The following is a 22,396-nucleotide window of genomic DNA, read 5'->3' as shown; positions in this document are numbered from 1 at the left end:
GCTGAGCTTGCTGTGCAAGAAAATGTAAAATATACGTATAAAGAAATATAACAGGAAGTACTGCTAAAACATAAACTAAATGTTAAATAATGTAGATATTGGTTTAAAAAATTCTTCAGATTTGGAAATTTGGAAGGAATACATAATTTTGAAATTAATCAACAAATCTGGTAAAAAATAAATAAATAAAAAATAAAAGTTGCACTTTTTTACTTGAGGAATTTGTTGAATAACTTCATAATTATGAGTTTAACTAGTTGGAGGTAATGCTACACTTCTCTGCTTCCTGTCCTGCTCATAAAAGGTAAACATTATAAACCCACCATTCATTTTCTACATTATTTGGAAAACACAACACAAATGTAATATAACAAAAGTATGTTTAAAAACAAACATGTTAGCATCAAGCCATAGGCATGTCTCTTTTAGAGACTAGCTCTCTTGTTTTAATGACCTTCTGCTCCTCCATTAATGAGGGGACCCCTCGGGTACGTAAAAAGTTGCCTAATTCTGTCATTTTCCACCAATGTGTCACTGGCCACCTCAAACAGCTCACATCTTTGTCAGTGAAGCTGAGTGCTCCACATCTCTGCCTTCATGGTGCCCATCTACATTAAGATCCAAAATTCTGAGATTAAAGTCAGAATTCTGAGAAAAAAAGTCAGAATTCTGACCTTTTTCCCGTATTAAACTGAAATTAAATTTAAAAATCACTTATCACTTTTTTTTTTTTTTCAGTGGCCCTAATCCTCTTCCGTAGTCTTGGGCTGATCACTCATCCAATATTTAACTGCTAACTTTCTCTAGACGTTTGCTACGCTAGCCAAAATGTTTTTTTTTTTTTATATATCTCATTTCAGTACAATGCCACCACCAACTAAAAGGCGGAAACAGCAGTAGGACTTACTCAGATTTTTTTAAAAAGAGAAACGTCAGTGCGAGTAACAGTCACCTAACACAACTTGTGTTGAAATTAGCCCGATCTGGGCGTGCGTTTAACGAGGATTTTTTTATTTTTTGCGTGGTTTTGATTCGCCGAAATTGACAGATGTTATACCTGCCGCGCTCCTGATCGTTAGTTAAAACCACTAATTAACCAACTAATTAACTTCTGCATCTTTATTTCCTCAAATAAACTGCTGGCTCCTCTTTTTACACTATAAACAGATTAACACAACATTGACAACTCTGTAGTTTTCTCTGTTCTGTACTGCAAACTGGAATTAAAGGCGCCATTTCTACCAAAGGTCTGGACAGACTGGCCACCTGTCTAGGGTGTACCCCGCACCAGCACCTCCCGACCCCACTAAGGGACAGGGTGCACAGAAAATGGAAGGATAGATGGATTTCTACCAAAGGTTTAGAATGCGATTTTGAACCAGATGCTTCAAAGCGCCCTGTCCGTAATTCTTCACCACACTGTCAGCTCCCTCTGTCAGTCAACCTATATAAATTCATTTTTGACCATTATTGCAAGTTTGACAAAATAAAACATATCAAACTTTGCACATGTGTGGCTTAGTGAATTGTTTTTAATCAAACTGAAATATTTGATTTTCTAGTGCGTATGCGGACACTAAATATGCTAAGGGTTGAAGCCCTTGAAAGACACCTCCCTTTGCTTAATAAAAGACTCCAGTCATTTTGTTTGGTGATATGCTCACATCTTATGAACAAATGCATTATGTAAATTTTAAATGCATTATTTTTGCAAGACACATTTATAAAGGAATAAAGTAAAAGATTAAATAGCCTTTTTTTTAAGTAGCATACTTAAGATATGTTTCTGTTGAATACGAATCTCAGATTTGCGACATGTGTCCCCCCCAATAGTAAACATATTCCTACGCCCTTGTTCTTGGGGGAGTTTTGGTCTGTTTGTTATCCAACATATTAGATAAGGAGTTTCACAGTTTCATATTCACTTTGTTGTAAAGTGATCTTCTAATAGCTGTAGCTATATTTATGTATGGAAGTGCAAAAAGATTATTGCACTTAGAGTGCCACAATTTTTCAGATTTAATAGGTTTAATTGGCAAAATTCAGAGAGTAGAAGAGCAATCAGTAAAAGTAGCATGAAAAATAAAATATTTTCAACATTTATTGATTTGATGCTGATTTTTATTTCAGTTATTTACAGAGATAAAAGACATGTTTAAAATGTAGGGGCCTGATCTTTAAAAATATTTGCTTGTTTTGAACCACTTTCAATCTTGTTTGCAAACCAGTTTTTGCTAACTTTACTGCATGTGTGCCCTCAGGAATATGCCGATCATATCCTAATAAGCAAAAACATTCTATGTTTTTGGTGGAGGACATGAATTTAAAATATTTACCAACCCTAAAGCAATTTATGAAGCCTAAAACTGAATACATCTATTTATAGTCTGTTTAAAATCTGCAGGTTAATCCAGACTGCATGAGTGCAAAATGTTTTTGTATGCTTCTGGTAGAACCACATTTTTGATTTATGAAATTATAAAAGGCTTTCCTGGTTTTCATTATTTTTGGTGAAGATGGAGGAGTTAGTGGAGGTAAATCCAGATCTTTAGAAAGTAAAGTCACTATATATCTGACTAAGGGGAGCAAACAAAGTCAGCTTTTCCAGGCTTAACATAAAATATCTTTTCAGTTTACCTTTTGTTATTTTGATCCTTTTATTGCTTTTATTTTGTAGCACTTAAGAGATACCTATGATAACTCATCATTATTAGTTAAACATGAATCCTGTCCAACTCCATGGTAGAACTTCTTTATGACCTCTCTAAAACTGCACATGCAATTTACTAACTGTAATGGCATTCCCCGATTCACCCATTGTGGCAAATCTTTCTACATGGAGGAGGTGGAGAGCGGAGCACTCAGCATGCACAAGGGAACACCACCAGCTCACTGGATCAGAGATGTATATCACAGTTGAGTCAAAATCCAAAGCCAAAAAGCTGAGGCTTTCAACAACCAAATTCATTTACATTTCACTTGACCGAAACATCAAATTCACCAGAGAGGACACCAGGAACATGTGAGAATATACGTATGACTCATGAGTTTCTGAGAATCTCAGGAGGATTTTCTCTGAAAATAACATACCAGGGAATTTCAAACCCTAGAAGACACTTAGATAGAAACTGGCTATTCCCAAAGACAGAACACCCAAACCAAGCTGAGCAGGGTTATTTATGTGTTCCAGCAGAGTGAGGACAGCTCAGACTCCTAAACTGAATAAAGCAAAGAACTACTCTAACACATTGTACAGCACAGGAAAGCCAGTAGTTCTGGGGAAGATTTTGCTGTATACTTGCACCTGAAGAACAAAAGACAGACCTTTCATGACTAAACATCCAAACTGTTTGGACAGAGAGGACAGATGGTTGGAAACAGGAGCCATTTAAGACATCTTTGTTAAAAGATGAAAATCCATCCTTGAACAGAGGGGAAGGGTTGCACTTCACATTCCCAAGCATCTCCAACTCTGTCCTAGAAATTTTCCAAAGAGATTAAACAAGCACACTCACCATGGTTCAAATGGCCAAACACATAACCCATACAAAACTACCGACTCTTAAGAGTCTGCAAGTGACTATTTGGGAGGAAGGACCTCCAGGTGCTTGAAGGACTGCTCTAATGCAAGCCAACAAATACTCCTGGATAGGTGTCCAGGTGTCCGAAAAACTGTGTGATAGTCCAGCTGCCTTCAATTTCGCATGTTTTGTGGATTACGTACATTCGTTCATACAGACATCCACACTCTGATGATGGCATGCTCCAGCCACAAAAGCCCCAGGAGACACTGACAATAGATGGAACTAGGGTTTGAACTGCTGACTCCCTGGATCTGCCACTGTCTGCCTGGACCTGTTTGCTCATGATCCTCTTTGCAGACACACCACAACAAAGCTACTTATTGCCTATGCATTTTTTTGAACAATGTAAATAAGTGCTCCTTGTTTGGAATTTTTGAAAATCAGGCCCTTGGGGGCTATTAGTTGTATGACACAGACTTGCATTTTAATTTTTTTTTCAGATAAATATTTATTTTGAAAAGCCAGGACTGAACAACTTCCTATTGCAAATAGTGAGATTTAAGCCTATTTCCCTATTGATCGTTTTTAAGGGGTGAAATGCTAGATAAATTCATGTTAAATTTAGGAAGAATGAACATGTTCATTGTACAAAATGGAATATTTTTGTCACCCTGCGGTTTAGATTAACATTTTACTTTCCTTTCTTCCTTGTGTTTTCTTGCAAATCTTACTTGAACTACCTTCTTATGTTCTGTCTTTTCTAACCTTCTTGCATATTTCTTTCTGCAGATTTGATATTTAAAAGATGAGAAAATATCTTCTATAAAGATATACTGAACTGCATTTTATATTCCAAAATGAAAGACTCTGAAATCTTGAATGGATTGGAGTATGGAATTTGTGAAAGAAAAATGTCTGTGACCTGAGAATGGATAATAATGGCTGCATAGCATAACATTTGCTTAATCAAGATAATGGGATGGATTCTTTAATTGTCTTTCATACCAACCGACTTGTCTGTAAGTAAAAGAAAAGTATTTAAGGGAAAAAGTTTGCAACCAAATACTGAAAATGTAGTCTAAGTTGAAGGTAAAAACTAGCATAAAACTCATATTACTCTGGAACTTTCTCTGTCATCAGATGATCATTATTGGGAAATCCAAGAAACTTTAAAGTTTGATACCTCTGTTTAGAAGCTGACCCATGCCTATTTATAACCCAGACTTGTGTCAACTTTGAAACTAATGTATTTCCATAAGTACTTTGCTTTTAACATGCAGATCACTCCAGCTGTAGAACATGAGGATATGCGTTGCTATTTTCACACAGAAATACTTACTTGATCATATGAGGCACAGTGACTTTTGAGTTTTCCTCAAACACACTGGTCATCAAGCCATTACAGCGGATATTATCAATACACTATAAATATGAAGAGAAAGAAAATTAATCAAACAAATGAAATGATTTGGTGAAGATTAGGTAGACAACTGGTGGAAAAAAAAGCAATTAATACCATCCTAATGTGGAGCAACTGTATCAAATAACAGTGCTTCATTGCTTTCTTATTTTTCCTGCTTTTAAATTATTACAAAAGTAGGGTTAATAAGGGAACGATAAGACAAGAAAGCAATTTATAAACATGTCATTGTATTTTGTGTTGCATGAATTAATCCAGTGTGACATGCTTGTCTGGTGTTACCTTGTTTGCAAGTAAAGAGGCGGCAAGCTGTAGTAAGCCCAGGGGTACAGCACCACACACTGTGTTTACTCATCACTAAGCCCCCTCAATGCCCAGCGGAGACATGCTCTTGCTGTTTGGCAGTGTTCTTGTTACTATGTGTTTGTATGGATCTATGTTGGTGTATTACCTGGCTTATATCACTGGTCCATGCAGCCTTCTCCTGCCGTGATGGTGCCAGCAGCACCACAGTAAATGAAGGCGAATCTGTTGGCTCCACCACCAGCTTAAAGTCCAGCTGACCAAACACCTGGCCAGCTGTTCTACCTGCATCACAGAGAAAAATAATCAGTTTTAAACTGTAGCACATAGCTTATTGCAATGGTTCCGAAATATAAAGCAAAAGCACAGAAGGTTAATTAAGCAGACCTTCTCCTGTTCACTCCTGACGATTATACATAAAACAGAGCATGCATATCCACATGAAGGCTTCACTCTTTATATTTATAGGCCTAATTACAAATCCTCCTAAACGCAAAAGGGATTCATGGGGAAGAGTTATCCTTCCTTAGTATTGAAAGATCAAAATCTGGTATTTAAGGAGATGAATTACTGTTCAACATCTAATTAACCTTCTAAAGTGATGAAGAGTCTATATAACCTAATAGTAGGTACTGAAGTAAAAAAGGAAACACTTTTCTTACATTCGTCATCATTAGCATCTGGTTCCTCTATGAGTGTGCAGTCGATGAGGGACAAAACACCACCTTGCTGTTAAATGAAGAAAAAAATAATCATTTTTTTTTCCAATTTCCCACTTATGTGTTGTTGCAAAACACGGTGTAACAGTGATATCACCTTTAGAAGATGCAATTTTCCACCAGAGCTGCGAGTGCAAACAAGGCAGTGTTTTGTGAAGAGAAAACACTGCCGCTCTCCCTCTTTCTTTAATGACAGAGAGCCCAGACGGACCTTGCTTAGTTTTCCTCGCTCCACAGATGGCAGCTGGATTAGAGAACCTGTGGAGGGCCACATGATTATATTATTATAACTTTTCATCAAACTGGTCCTATGCTCGGAGTTCACTGTATCAATCTTCTGTAGTATCAAAAATATGTGCAAAAAGGAAACATACGGCTGAACTCAGACTGCAAGAGCTTTCAGACTTTTAAACTGATATAGGGCTGCAACTAATGATTATTTTGCAAATCGATTAATCTGTTGATATCTTTTTTTTATAATCGATTCATATTCCAATAGCCAAAAGTTCTTTAAAGAAGACATCTTACGAAATTAAACCAGGTGAAACTCAAACCTTTTGAATTGAGGAGTTCCGAATAGAGTATATTGACAGACAAACATTTTTTTTTTATCTTAAATGCAAAATGTTTGCATATTTTTTTTACAATCTTTGTTTAATTACTGCTCTAAGTGGGTTGCTCTGTCAGCTAAAGGTATATTTTAGAATCTACACTCCAGTTAAACGATAAATCAATAACTAAATTAGTTGACGATTATTTCAATAATCGATTAATCATGATTAATACGATTAATTGGTTCAGCCCTAAACTAATACCAATGGTATTGACATAAACTTTATTCCAGACTTTGTCAGAGCCATGCTTTTTTTATTGCATTTTAGTGTTTGCATACAGAAAATCTCAGTCTGATTTCATGTCCAAGGCATTTTTCTGTCTTTAAAGACTTATCTCCTGGTTAACAGGCACAACGATAAAACCACTGACAGACTAATTACAATAATTATCTTGCTACAGCGCAATCTTCTGCAGTAGAATCTTGGATCGTGGCATTCCTCACAGTTGAAAGCAGATACACTCCCAGATTTCAGCGCTCCTTCTTAGCAACTCATTGTGTTTCAAAGCATAGCAGACTAAGCTTAGTAAACATAAGAACCTATTCGGTGGGATTAACTGGAACAACCCAGATCATCAAAGGGGAAATCCTGCAACCCACAGTCACCTGCTGCCATTTTCCAAGTCTAAACACCATACAATATTCACTCTGGTTCTATCTATATACTGCAGTGGGTCACAGCATTTTTATCAAAGCACATAAACAAGCAGTTTCACTATCACTAAAATAGAAATGTTCACAAAGTTGATCAGTTTGAGGTCATTTGATGATCTATTAACATGAAACTGTATGAAGCTTTTATTGTGTTTCTGGACTTTCAGTTAGAGCATCTGTGACAAACAATACTGAATCCATATTAAGTACTTAAAACTCAGTAACAACTAAGGTTCTGAAAAGTATGTTTTTATAACAGCAAAAGCAGTAGTTTATTTAGTTTAAAACATACAAACCCAGGCTGGGAAAGAACCACTTTATCTTGAAAAGGTAAAGATGAGACCATCTTTATGATTTTAACTTAAGATCTCGCTTTAAACACTGCAAACAGGATTTGAGACATGACGCACCCCTGGGTAAGTCCAACCTACAGTCCAAACAAGCTCCTTTTTTGGTGAACAGGAGATGCTGTTTAGCCGACCTGAGCGGCTGAGAAGGTAAGTATAGATGAAAAAGTTCAAAAAGTTAAGTTACTCAAAATTGAAATAAGAAATGTAAAATGATCTCCAAAATGCACATGCAACCAGAGGAGTTAGGATAGGGTGGGTGTCATGTGTTCTGTTTTTACAGTACTAGTTGTATTCAGCAGCGTTTTGAACAACCTGCAGGCAAGACAGTAATTACTGACTCCCCTAAAATGAAGCCCATTACAGGTGATCTAAGCGAGAGGAAGCAAAAGCATGAATTACATTTTTACAATCTCTTTGAAAATGGTATGACAGCTAATCAAAGCTTCTATTCTATCAATCTAAAGTAAACTTTATTTGAGGCCTTTTAATTGTCATTACTCAGCACTCATAAAACATCGGCAACTTATACCCACTTTTGATAAATGTACTTTTGTGAACTTAAATAATGTAATTAAAATTAATTTATCATCATCATTAAAAATCAAAATAAACTATAAAAAAAAAGTAAACTTGGTCTAAACCTGGGTATAATATGGATGTAAATGATTTTATTTACAATGGGGATCAGAAAGGAGAAAAAAAAGCCTTTCTAGTGGAGCAATAAGGTTAAAACTTTGTTAGCAAAGCATTTTTTAATCATTCAAACTAGTGAAGGTCAGTAAAAACAGATAATTTCTACAGAGACATTAGACAGCATCACTATGACCAGATGAGCCTATCATAGGGCAATGCAGATACAAACAACCATTCATGCACACACTCACATCTTAGGAGATTTTAGAGATGCCAATTAACCTAACAGTCATATTTTTGGACTGCGGGAGGAAGCCAGAGTACCCGGAGAGAACTTAAGCATGCACAGGGGATGCCAGAAATCAAACCCAGAACCTTCTTGCTGCAAGGTGGCAGTGCTACCCACTATGCCACTGAGCAGCCATGTAACCAGGATGGTACTTTTCAAATATGGAATAAAAAACTCTAAAACCGAGAGTTTTACCATTCCTCACAGAAATATGCTCATATGTAAGATCATGAATATTTAACTGAAACAAACGTGTTCAAAACAACTTCTGGGCGAGGTTCAGAACAGAAACAGCAACTTAAACTTTGAGCAGTGGTGTAAAGATTATGTATGCCTTTATTTAAATGAAAAAAGCATGTACAAATATAGCATTAATTGTAAAAGTGCATTATGTTGTACTCTATTAGAATTTGTACCGAAAAAAAGATAAGGTTGGTATGACTTGTAAACAACAAATACACAGTTTCTCATGTAGACCCCATCCAACACAGATCTGGTAATATAGTCACTACTCAAATATGCAATAAAAATTTTATAAACCTACAAACTGAAACAGTGCAATTCCATGATTTAAACCAGTCTTCGAGACTAGTGGACTTTTAAGAATGCAGGTACAACATTTATGAAAAAAAAAAAACACATAAAAAAATTAACAGCTTAAACTGTCCAACCATTCTCAATGATACATAAAATCTCTACTAGATATTTGAATAAAGGTATCTGTTTTTTTTTTTGTTTTTTTTTACCAAATAACATATATCTTATTTGGCAAACGATAAAAAAAAAACAGGCAACCTTCTACTAAGATTAACTGGAACCCACTGCTAATTCTTGGCATTGATGCCACATTTTCATACCAAGTCATGAATGCATTTAGGAAAGCAACTTCAAGTTCAGTGTGTTTACTTTTGAGCACAGTTTAAATCCATATATCAGTCCAATGAGCATTGATCAGGCTTTTGCAGTACTGTTGCACCCTGCACCCTGTGTGATCCTGTAACGTCTGGACTCGGAGTAAAGTTTATGTTGTATTATTAGCTTTATGTACATACTGCTATTAAACATATAAGGAAATCTAAGTAAAATTTACTCTCTCTCCAAAATTCATGTATTCAATTGAAAAAAAGGTTCAATTTTACTTCAGAAACTCTAATTTTTACAGAAAATAAATTATAGTTGTGAATACTCTAATGGAGTTTACTGCACCAAAAAGTTAATTTTTTCAGTGTAGGAGACTCTGGCTCTGGTCTGCAGCTGTCCAGCATGCAAGGTTTACAGATGTAACTGTTGATTCAAGAACTAAAACTTTCTCCCCTACAAATGTTTGCTCATGTTATATTAAAGGGAAAAAATATAGATCACAATGAATGGTTTGCCTATCAGGTAAAACACACTCCGTGGATGAGCAGTGCTGTGCACTGATGAAGACTCACCCTGTCTAACGAATGTCTGGCTGGTGTCCAGCAGGATATCGCAGCCCTCAACAATCATTCTCTCAATGGCCAGATTCTTCCGGATGTTTTCTGTGTCACTGACCTCATCATGCATCACTCTGGACACATAAGTAACAAATAATCTTAGTCTAAACAAGTAGTGTGCATCGTAAAATCAGAAAATGTTGGTAACACATACCTTGACAGTTCCTCTAATTTAGACTTGGCAAATTCAAGACTCTTACGTTCCACATGTTCGTGAGGTGTGTGGGCCAGCAACTCATGTAGTGTTATGATGTAACGAGGGATCTTTTTGGAGGAAAGAGATGGAAAAGCAAATATAGGACATATATATATATATATATATATATATATATATATATATATATATATATATATATATATATATTAAAACACACGATTGACAACATTTGTGATCTACCTGGAACATTGGGTATGTGAGAAAGGTCTCAAGCATCCTTCCCTCGCAGGCAGCGTTGGACTCATACTGCTTTAGCAGCTTGTCGAAGTCTCTGTTCTGCTTACAGTTGGCTAAAACTTGCAGGCTGTACTGATGGTTACGCACAAACTCCTGGTATATGTTTAGCATGGGCAGCAGGATGTCAAAAAGATCAGCTGGATAAAAAAAAACATACATTAAAAGTGTACAGGCTGCAGGCATAACCCTTGGAAAGCAGTACCTGTGTACTCTATTTAGGACATTTTATGTATTCTAAAAATAATTTCATTTTTCCAAAAACATCATCTGTCTTACTGATACTAAATTGTTTTCCATACAATGAATACAATAATTTTATAACTATCTTATGACCAGACCCGAATTATGTTTCATTAGATTTACTAAAAGTTTTTTTTTATATTCCTTACGAGACCACAGCCAGCACATCATTTATGAAGCTTAAAGATTTACCAAGAAGTCATCTAGGGAAATCGATGATTTTCAGCTTAACCAGCCCTGACCACCTGGAATGGCACATGGCATGTGCCTACATAGAGCTTTGTGAATTCCAAGGTCCCCAAAGTGCTTTACAGTACGTTTAGTCATTTTACCATTTGTAAACGCATTCACACAGTAAAGGTGGTGAGATAATTGTAGCCTCAGCTGGCCCGGAGCACACTGACAGAAGGAGGGCTGCCAAACAATCAACACCACCAGGCCTTCTGACAACAAACAGCCAGCAAGGCATGTGAAGTGTCTTGGCCAATTGTACTTCCTGGTATAGAAATTAAGCAGAGATTTGTTAGAAACTATCCAAAAACAAACTGCTTTCTGACAAAAATATTTTGAAGTCGCTCTAGTTAGTCTGTCTCTTTGAACATAGTAATTTAGTTTAGTTTAGTTTCATTAGTTTCATTATACAATTATATTGAACAGAAGTTGTGGTGAATTTATTCCATGTATGTGCAGTATTATCTGTTTGACCATGATTTCAGCTCAAATCACTCTTTCATTTATTGTTCTAACAGACAGCTAGTAGGGCGTGTGTTCATGAACAATACATATCAGCCCAAATTATGTTTGGTTAAATAAGGTATTTACCACCCCTACCGAGGAGGGCAATAAACGCTTTAAAGGATCAGAAAATATGAATTCCCAGCTGGCTGGGATATATAACAGTTATTCACAACATTAATATGGCGTCCAACCTGGATGGGCATTGAATTCACAAGATTTGTAATGTTTTTCCTATATCTTCTGGGGCTAAAATCTGTGTTGGCTGGACAAAACTATATAAAAGATAACAAAATATAAAACCTTCTATTCTTATCAATAAAGGCTTTTAATATGTAATGTAACCACAATTAATTTTCAATAATAGGCCAAATTGCAAGAAACAAAAATAGAAGACAAAAAAAAAAAACAACACACCTCTTTTTAGCGACAAACAAATTAGCTGCATAATGAGGGGATCTATTATAGGGTTTTGATATGAAAGATGCTGGAGATAAAAGAGTAGATTCTGCCTGAAAGGAAGAGTCACATCAGGTCGACAAGTTTAATCAGCGCTCTCTTCCCCTGTTGTAATTTGTCACTAGTGATTTCCCACCACATCTGTCAGCCTCTGTCTCCAGGGTGATGCTTATCTGCTCACGGCTCTTTTTTTAGGGGGTGAGATGGTGAGATGGATTTGGTGTGGATTGTTATTGTCTATCAAGACAAAGAGTCTGCTCAGTGCAGACTGAGATAGGAACATGGGTATTTTTGTGTATAGGGCTGAGTGACATCAACAGTGACGTCTGATTGAGAAATACTGAGACGGAAATCACTAAAATGGCAGGCTTCTTGTTACCCACCGCCTTCTGATAGTGAGAGCATGCGCTGTGTTTGTACATTCAGTGCCATATGTGAAGCCAAGTAACAGCTTACCCAACACCAGAGTTGGCCAGTTGGCGATCCTAGCCTTCAAGCCTTGATGGAAAATCTCATGTAGGAACATGATGGTCTCACTAAATAGGTAATAAAAACATCTTATTATGTGCTTTTTTTTTTCTCTTGTGTTACTGACATTAGAGAAAATTATATAAAAGCTGAGAAAACCTTTTGGTTTCATTTTTCACACGATATACCAGCACACCTGTTCAGGAAGATGCTACTGACATCATCATGACTGATTGGAGGTTTCTTTGAGCTGGCAGCCATTCTCAGAGGTCTAAGGAAACAATTGACCAGGATATAGAGCTGGTGGACATACCTGTTAAATACATATACATAGTTAAACGATGGTGGCTTAACAATAGTTCATAATAAGCAATGTTGATTATCTTGTGTCAAAAAAGTATATATAACAGCATGAGAAGCCCTATTGTAAATACAGAGTGGGATGCAACTGCATCCTGAGGAACAGGGCTCCAAACTGTGGTGACGTGGAACACCTCCAAATTGTACAAATAAATTGCTGGTGGTTGAGAAGACTGAAGAAGGTTATGGGTTACTTTGGCTGCAGCTATAATGTAAAACAAATTTGTCAGCTTGCAGACCAAGGAGGGAGAATAAACCTCAAAAGTTTGATTGCACTAGCCACTGGACTCTAAAGAAGTAAACCGATATGGTAATCTGATGGACTTACCAGTAATTGGTGGTTGCCTGGAGGACAGCACTTGTCTGACTGTACTGTACCAACTGCAAAGTTTGGTAGAGGGGGGGTTATCCTGTGGGGTTGTGTTTCAGGAGTTTAGCTTTGTTCCTTAGTTCCAATAAGAGAAACTGATTGTTTCAGCATTAGGAATTTACTGTGAGATTTATAATGCACAGCTGTTATACAAGAGTAAATTGTAAAGTCTGGAATTAAGAGGATTTCATAGCATTTAAAGTGATCATTTACAGAAATGTGTATAAATGTAACTTTAAGAGCTTAGCATCTAAATTCGGCAAAAGTGGAGCATAATTTGAAATGAACTCAACCAGCTCTAGCAAGAGCATTCAGTCTTATTGCAAGTCAGACTTTAGTTCTTAGTTTTACATTTATGCAAGAGTGCTTTGCTTTGGTAAGCAGCACTTGAATAAAAATGAGACAAATAAGGAGAAAAGGGATTTACTGAAATTGGTTAAGTTCAATTTAAATAAACTTTACAACAGAATTTAAATTGCCTCTACATTCACAAGGGAAAGATTTAGAAGTTAAAGGATTTTGGTATATTTAACAACTGGAATCTGTAAACTACTGTTTCAAGTTTAGAACAAGGACATGCAGAGGATTTATTTTCCTTTTATAGCTGTTAGTTTGCTGGGTTTAAAGATTAGAAGGACCAGGTGGACAACTGATGCCTTCTAGTCAATTTTGAAATCTGAGGCTGATACATGTCGTCAGGTCTACATTTAGTACTACCCATAAACATTTTGTCAGTTGGTGTTCTGAATATCCTTAGTGATCATTCATCAATTTTAATCAGTAAAACAAAGGCCCCAGGGCAGAACATCTGATATTTATAGTTTGCCAGGACACCAGATAAGCCATCATATTAGCAAAAAATAATAGGAATCACCTCGGACAAAAGTAATACAACATTTTATAATTGTAAACAAATTAATTTGCAAAATATATTAATATTACAATAAGCTAAAACTGTTCTCAAAAAGTCTTGATATATTCTTAAACAAACCTGCTTCTTTTAAACCTTAACTGTGCAAATTATAATTTATATTGTATGATATAAAATAATTCGATCAAAGAGCCATCTTTAAAACAATTTAATGTCAAATATATGTTTAGCTGCTTCTCCTAATTTAACTTATTTAAATGTATATAATTCAATCCAAAGTAAAATTACATTTAAAGAGCTCCAACATTGTTATCACAGTATTTCCATTGGAGATAACCACACAAGGGTGACAATTTAGATACAAATTATACTGTTGCTCAAGGCATAATGTATTTACATACTCTGTCTCTGCCTCCACCATATTGAAGACAATCTGGTTCCTCTTCCTCATGCTCTCTGCGTGAGGAGAACAAATATAGTCCTGGACAATGATTTTCCACTTCCTGCGACACAGCCAGCCGCGCATGAAACTTTGAACCTGCAGACAGAAATGTTGACAAATGTCAAGCTTTTAAAGGTGCCTGTAGATATGGAAAATAAGAAATAACTCTGAACATGATAGCATTTACCTTTCTGATCTTTTTGATGTCAGGATCTTCATTCTCGTGGTAGATGTGATAAGGCCGCATCCGCTCCTTAGTTTTGTTTAAAGCTACAATCTTTTAGGACAAAGCGTTTCAGATTATGTCACTTAACAAGCAGATCAATAAGATATATATTCATAATTTCTTACCAAAGATATTGCTAAGTTAAATAAATTTTTTGAAGGGGCTGATGGTGAATATTTGCATTGACGTAAATATTGACAGAAACCAAAAACAGCTGCCAGCTTCAGTGAGTGTTTAATCATTTCAACACAGATTTAGAGCTAAATCTGAAGCCGACTACAAACCTCAAAAGTAATCAAACTATATGCTAACAATGATAATGAAAACATTTTTGACATTAACTGCCTATCTGAAATAATGTTAAGTTTGACCTGCGGGGGTGAAGTTTAACCCAACAGAGATGAGATAATACAAATCTCCCTAAAGGAAGTTCTAAAAGCCTGGCCCACAGATTCTATCTCCAACCTTTTTGATAATCGAGATTTCGTGACGTTATCAAAGACATTTATGCAGTGTATGATCCTTGCTTTCTTTTCCAGTGTCAAATAGCCCAAACAAGTGCAGAGGGCTGAAAGGAAAGGGGGATCATGAACAGGCACAATGTCAAACCTCCAATTAATTGTCATGTCAGAGAAGTAGTCTGAGGATCCGATTCTCTCATACAGAAACACACACTTTTTTAAACAACAGTATTTCTTTAACATGCAAATGTGCTGTAATTCCAGAGCAATATCTAATGGAAGAAATGTGGGTGCTCCATTTTACTTTGAGCTAATTGGCTGAAAATCACAGTATGTACTCAGTTAGAGAGCACTCAAAGACATGTTGTGTGTTTTCAGCAGATATCAATCAGATTTCCTCCTCACTGATAAAGCTTGGACCTTCATTCCGAAAGAGAGCCAAGAAAGAAGCCGGGAAGCAAGCCTTTTCTGGCTAACAGCAAGCAAATCCTGGCTTTCATTTGGAGAGTGAGACTCAGAAAGCATCAACCTGTTCTGCATGTGACAAAAAGCATATGTAACTGATCATATCATTAGGAAAAAAAATAAATAAACATAAAATGGACAAAAAAAGAAAAATATTCCCTTAAATAAGTATTTGTTTGAAATAAAGCAAAAAACACATTTAACAATGGAGAAAACAAATGCATTTATAGAAAGTAGCTGGTCTGTTTGCTGAACTCTTTAAAACTATGTTCACAAAGTGATAAAAATTTAGCATTAGAACAGACACTGCAAATAAAGCTACCTTCATAGTTTTTATCACTCCCTGTTAGGGTGAGAAAAAGCACTTGAAATTTGATTGCATGCTGTCTTGCAAAATTTAAAAACTAATCAAACATTTCACTTTAAAAAAGACTGGATTTATTCCATGACATAAAAACCAATGTTAATGAATAATAAACCGTTTGAAATCACAGATGGCAGCACTTACTAGCAAAACAGCTGTTATTACTTTATATCACCCTGTAAAACCCCTAGTAGGAAAATAGCTCTTATTTTTTACTATAACATTTACTATAACAGCCAAAAATCTTTGCTTTGCTTCTGTTTTTTACCACAATCCCTGTAAATCTAGAAACAGGATCCGCACAGTTTTCTCTCACTTCACTGTATATATATTTTTTAATATAACGATATTGCTGTAATTCCCTTATCTAATTACCAATAAACTCTTCCCCTTGAAGACAAGTTTTGTTCTTGGTTTGGAGGTTAGTAGGGCTGGGCATCAACCAAAATTCAAAAACCTATTTGAATCAAAATTTCTTGATTCAGAATTATCTTGATTCTTTTCAATGCAGTCAGATCTCATATCGGATTGCTGTCATCAAAAAACATTTTTTATAGCAGTTACATAAATTATGTGACTGTCTAAGTATGCAACAAATAGATACCAGTATCAATATGGAAACATTAATCAGTAAATGGATAAAGCAATGTGTGAATTAATTGTAGGTCTGGTTTAGAGTTAGGCATGCACTAGCAATGGTTAAGAGATAAGTAGAAGGCTGGATTGAAGTACATTTTTTGCGTAAGGACATGGACCTGCACTTATGTTTGACATTACTAAGGCTTTTATACATCTTTATCGAGCTGCTAAAAAAAGATGGTGTTGTATATTTAAAGATGTTGTGTGGCTTTAGAATAAACTGGAAGCAGCATAGAAATAAACTCCTTATTGATACTCTGATTCCAGCGTAACATTTTTCACCCTCTTTGTTTCTATTTTCATCCTAATTAACAGCATCGTTTCCTCAGTTGTTTGGTAAAGCTTGATAAATAAGAGCAAACATATTTTCTGCCACACTTCTTGATCTTCATTTTCCCATTCACCAGAGCAAAGAAGAGCCAATCTTCCAAGTCATGATAGTAATAGTAGCTACTTTGTTTAAATATTCATGAACTCCAAGCAACACACATGTAGTACAAACGAAAACAAGCAACAAACAACACTAGTAATTCTTAATTAGAGCAATAACCAGCTGCACATTTCCTCTTAAGTTCTAATCCTTTTTTCATGAGCAGCTCTATTAAACATGCAGATGTTTTCTACAGAAACATACATTCATCAGCATTTTTCTTTGTTAAGCCAGGATTCCTTAAGTTAGACAATGAGTTTCACCACAAAAATACACATTAATGGAAAGTAGCACACTTGTTGCTAGAGGGGAAATTTACAACTGCCTGTGTGTTATTTCTTTTCAAAGACAAGATTGCACATGCAAGTAGGGTGTTTAGACAAGCCATTACAGGCACAAATGAGCAGACACCAAATTGGAAACCACAGAGAAGCTTTGATTTATGGGGAGTTTACCAGCTGCCCATTAAAGGAATAGTACACCCAAAACATGATTAGCCTTCATTTTCTACTCACCCCCATGCTGAACAACACTCTGGAGTACTTTTTTGATATCTCAAATGCATCTGGAGATCTGGGAGGCTTCTTGCTGTCTGCTGACATTCAAATAATGGAGGTCTATGGTGCCCGAGACAGAAAGGTCCATAAAAGTCCACAAAAAACATGTCAATATTCCTCCATACTGCTCGTCCAATGTATTCCAAGTGTCCTGAGTGGGTAGCATCCAGAATTTACTCGAAACGAAGTCATTTAGAATGTTTTTAGAGCATAAACAGTAGTGTATAGGATTTCCTGAAAGCGCGCACCTGCACGTTCATGACGCTACGGAAGCCGGCAGACCAAACCAGATGAAAGTGCGCATTCAGCGTCTGCTCTGCCAATAATGCAAGCGTAGAAGAAGAAATGTGCTGTTTACCTGTGCAAAGAAAGAAACAACGAAAGAAAAATGTCTGAGGACTTCAGTGTTGAGGAAGAGCATGAGTTCTTTGCCGAGCTGAATGTGCACTTTCATCCGGTTTGGTCTGCCGCGGTTTCCGTAGCGTCGTGAACGTGCTTTTAGGAAATACTATACACCACTGTTTATGCTCTAAAAACATTCTAAATGACTTCGTTTCGAGTAAATTCTGGATGCTACCCACTCAGGACACTTGGAATACATTGGACGAGCAGTATGGAGGAATATTGAAACGTTTTTTGTGGACTTTTATGGACCTTTCTGCCTCGGGCACCATGGACCTCGATTATTTGAATGTCAGCAGACAGCAAGAAGCCTCCCAGATCTCCAGATGCATTTGAGATATCAAAAAAGTACTCCAGAGTGTTGTTCAGCATGGGGGTGAGTAGAAAAGGAAGGCTAATCATGTTTTGGGTGTACTTTTCCTTTAAGCAAACAGCATTCCAACTGAAAAAATAAGACACTTCTAAGAGCAAAATTGAATTTGAAACGTGTCTCTGTGAAAATAAGTATAACTTTGGAGTTCCTCCTGGTTATGTCAGGGTCATACGTGTATTTTGAATAGTTAAAAGTAGGACAACAATCAAGAACTTCTTTATTATTGTTCTCTAAGAAGCATATTGTTAACTTAAATTCTTAAAAAGTCTTTTAAACAGCCATTTTTTTGCTGTTACTCTGCATAATAAATAAGGTTCATCTGGTATGGTATAGTACTGGCAAACTTCAAATAATTAAAGGAAGGATGAATGGAAAAAATGTAGAGGGACATCTTGGTAAAAATCTGCTGCCATCTACCAGGATGAGGAAGATGAAACGTGGGTGGACATTTCAGCAAGACAATGACCCCAAACACATAGCCAAGGAAAGTCTGAATTGGTTTCAGAGAAAGAATATAAAGCTGCTAGAATGGCTTAGCCAATCACCTGACTGGAGTCCAATAGAAAACCTATGAAAATAAATAAAGATCAGAGTTCATAGTAGAGGCCCACGAAACCCTCCAGATTTGAAGACTGTTGTTGTGGATGAATGGGCCAAAATCACACCTGAGCAATGCATGTGACTACTTTCTCCATACAGGAGGCGTCTTGAAGCTGTCATTGTCAAGAAATGCTTTTGTACAAAGCATTAAATAAATTTCTATCTGTGTTCACTACTTTTTCCCTGTGTCATATCACTTTGCTACATATAACTTTATGTTTGGGCATCTATGGTTTCTGATTTCTTTGTATGTGTGGATTGCATGGATTGTTACCAGTATCTGGTGGAAATGTCTCTAGAAATATATTTATATTTACTGGGAAAAATGGTGTCATATTTAATACTTATTGACATTTAACAATCACACAAGCATCACCACGCCCTCCGACCACCATCAGTAGGCAATAGTCTTTCCCAAGGACACAACGAGAATGAACACAAGAACTGAGGTTTGAACGACTAATCCTCTGGTTGCATGTTCAACTCTCACACACAACGCCATTGTCCCCCCAGATTAGTACACCAATGAATAAGCAACATGGCGTGCAGGTTCTGGCTGGGAGAGAGGCAGCTTGCATAGCTGCTTCTGATGATTGCAATTCATCTAAGGGTTTTTAATCAGATAGCAATGGAAATCAGTTGCAATGAACCAGAGAAACCTAAAAACTGCTGGACAGCAGGCCTCGAGGACCGATTTTGGGCAGACCAGGTCTAATTCAAGGGACATGTTAAAGGTAGTTCTAACAGAAAATTGACAGGGTGCACTGAATACGGAGGTCCGGTCCAGTCAGGGCACCAGTACTTGCCATCACTAAAAGCTCCAGCAGTGTGCAATCACACCTAGGCTATGAACACAAGCAATGGAAGAAGTTATTACAAATTGCCCACATCTCAAATTTGAGATGAGAGCTGGTTTGGCAACAAAAAGGGGGGGTGTATGGATACTCTATCCATCAATTTTCTGACACGCTTAATCCCAAGCAGGTGCCTATCTCCAGCTGTCTACGGGCGAGAGGTTGGGTAGACCCTAGAAAGGTCGCGAGTCCATCACAGGGCAACACAGAGACAAACAGGACAAACAACCTTTCACGCACTCACTCACACCTAGGGAGAATTTAGAGAAGCCAATTAATCTAAAAGTCATGTTTTTGGACTGTGGGAGGAAGCCAGAGTACCAGGAGAAAACCCACACATGCTCAGAGAGAACATGCAAACTCTATGCAGAAAGACCTCAGGCCAGGATGCGAACCTGCAACCTTCTTGCTGCAAGGCAGCAGTGCTACCCACTGTGCCACTAAGCAGCCCAGGGGACACTCTATAATACTGGAATTTTAAAGGTTCTAACTAAGACTAATCTGCAAAGGTTAATTTGCTCTGCAGATTGGACTCACCTGCTTCAGGGCAGAACAAATACATGATATAGAGATCATTTGCTGACTCCAGATCTCTGGTAGATGGCATTAACTTTGTACTGTTCCTGCCATTAATATGCTTCATCAGTTCGTTTTAAGATTTACTTCAGTATACACAGATAAGACATTGCTATTGGGCATCACCATGACGTTCTAAACCTAATTTACAGCAACATACCCAGTCATGTTTGCTCAGGTTTGCTGACCTTTTGGTGGCAGTGCAAAGATAACCAACAAAGCTAAAGGTAAATGTAGTCTTTGTAAACATCTCTCACAATTAGACTGTCGTGATGTTTGATTTTCCTAATCATTACAATACCTTTTTTTAATAATCCCACCTCAACACATTTAACTTATTTTTTTTCTTGCCTTAACAGTTTCAAATATGCTTAATTTAGAGAAAGGAATATTCCAACTGGTTTTGACCAGGGCAAAAGCATTTGTTCAACAAAAAGGATCAAAACACATGTTTTTTTTGTGTTTTTTCTTTTGCCAGGAATTCTTTTTTTTTTTTTCATTGTTTGGACTTTTTTTTCAATGGTTTTTAAGTATTAAGAGCAATTATAGTTTACTAAAGCAAAATGGGGAAGATCATCTAATTATTGTAAACTGCTAACTAGATTCTTTTAATGTGTTTGAGGGGCAGAGGAGACAGGGGAATTATTTTGATTGACAATGTGGTAAGGGTCTGTTGGGTTTTATGTGTACACATGAATGTGATTTACTGTGCAGCAACAGAAACAACGCATGTTTGAAGAGTTTGGCTATCGGAGTGGAGGCTGATCAGCTATCTTTATTGAAGGCCTCCTACACCCAGAAACAGCCAAACACTGCTCACGCCCACTCGCTCACTGCAATGAACAGAAAACAACCTACAACATAGACAGTGACACTGATATATACAATGTATAGGTTTCTTTATAGGCGCCTTTTAGCTTAACCCTTTCTGATTTGTAAAACCGAGACAGAATGCAGTGCTGTGTGGGCAGGTTGGTGAATATAAAACATGACTGAAAAATAGTGGGAAAAATAATACTTATGCAAGAGTCCTACATAAATTTTATTTCATATGCTTCACAGCAAACTAAAAAGGTCCTGAAAACTCAAAATCAGAGTATGTAACTAAAAATTAGATTAGCAGGCCTAAATATTACAATAGAAAACGCATTGATCAAATCAAACACAATGAAACTTAGCCAAAGGAAAAAGGCTGTTGATAGTGATGCATCTACAAATTAAGAAAAGGTGCAAACTAGTGCTGCATGATGAAAGTGCTCCAGACCGCTAAGAGGAAACAATCATTAACTCATTTGGGACCAGACCCTTAGTAACAGCATAAACAGGATTCTAAGAAAGATTAGTGTAAGTGTTTAGAAATATTTAAAGAAAAACTTGGTGAAAAAAACTGATGTCTTTTAGAGAGAATGCAATTTGGGGTCTGGTTGGCTATCCAAGTTGTACCCTTGCGGTCTACGGCACTTTCATTGTGCGAAACCAGTTTGCAGCTTTTCTTAACTTGCACTTGTTAATACCTCTTGTAGCCTTTTTTGGCTTTGTATGTGTTTTATGTGTTTATGTCTTTGCAACATCTATGCATTTGTAACGGGATTTGTGTTTACAGTATGTTTCCACTTTGCTGTTTTTTGCAATATTCACTGTGGTTGCAGCTTTTCTTGCAGTTAACTTGCAGTGTTTGCTATTTGCAGGATTTTACCTTTAAATGTGTTTTGTATTGTAGCCTAACGTTTGAGTTTTCTAGACACATTTTTAAGCTTGCAGGACCTTTTGAGTTTATGGTAACAGAATGTATTTACACGGCATTTGCACCCCTTGGCCACCATACGTAAGTGCAAAAAAGACAACATTTTGGTTGTGGCCGTTTGTCTGAAGCATCTTAATTAGCAGTTATCAACTTAGTGCAAGCAGGTTCCCAATGGTAAATTACATTGGGACCAAGTAGCACTAAATTGGTGACTTAGAAACGAAACTGTCTAGGAACGCTATGGACAGCGGAAACATTCAAGAGGAGGAGAGTTTTGAGTCGGAGGTCGTGGATGAGTCTCCTCCATCATACATTATTTATTT

The 22,396-nt window shown here is 36.8% G+C and overlaps 1 protein-coding gene across 1 annotated transcript in view; it reads right to left on the bottom strand.

The window, feature by feature from the left end:
• rasgrf2b (Ras protein-specific guanine nucleotide-releasing factor 2b) overlaps positions 1–22,396 on the bottom strand; it is a 77,018-nt gene that overhangs the window by 20,447 nt on the left and 34,175 nt on the right. Inside the window, exons 4-14 of the mRNA XM_038308146.1 lie at positions 14,570–14,659; positions 14,342–14,478; positions 12,536–12,652; positions 12,328–12,407; positions 10,381–10,574; positions 10,138–10,247; positions 9,939–10,057; positions 6,064–6,224; positions 5,910–5,976; positions 5,396–5,532; positions 4,864–4,946 (exon numbers count right to left, since the gene is read on the bottom strand). Of these exons, the coding sequence (XP_038164074.1) occupies positions 4,864–4,946; positions 5,396–5,532; positions 5,910–5,976; positions 6,064–6,224; positions 9,939–10,057; positions 10,138–10,247; positions 10,381–10,574; positions 12,328–12,407; positions 12,536–12,652; positions 14,342–14,478; positions 14,570–14,659 (1,295 nt within the window). The remainder of the gene's footprint in view (positions 1–4,863; positions 4,947–5,395; positions 5,533–5,909; positions 5,977–6,063; positions 6,225–9,938; positions 10,058–10,137; positions 10,248–10,380; positions 10,575–12,327; positions 12,408–12,535; positions 12,653–14,341; positions 14,479–14,569; positions 14,660–22,396) is intronic.

Source organism: Cyprinodon tularosa, unplaced genomic scaffold, assembly GCF_016077235.1.
Source record: "Cyprinodon tularosa strain WSP-4 unplaced genomic scaffold, ASM1607723v1 ctg63, whole genome shotgun sequence".
Taxonomy (NCBI): domain Eukaryota; kingdom Metazoa; phylum Chordata; class Actinopteri; order Cyprinodontiformes; family Cyprinodontidae; genus Cyprinodon; species Cyprinodon tularosa.
Note: the sequence above shows the minus strand (reverse complement) of the source record. Positions and strands in the feature narration are given on the sequence as shown.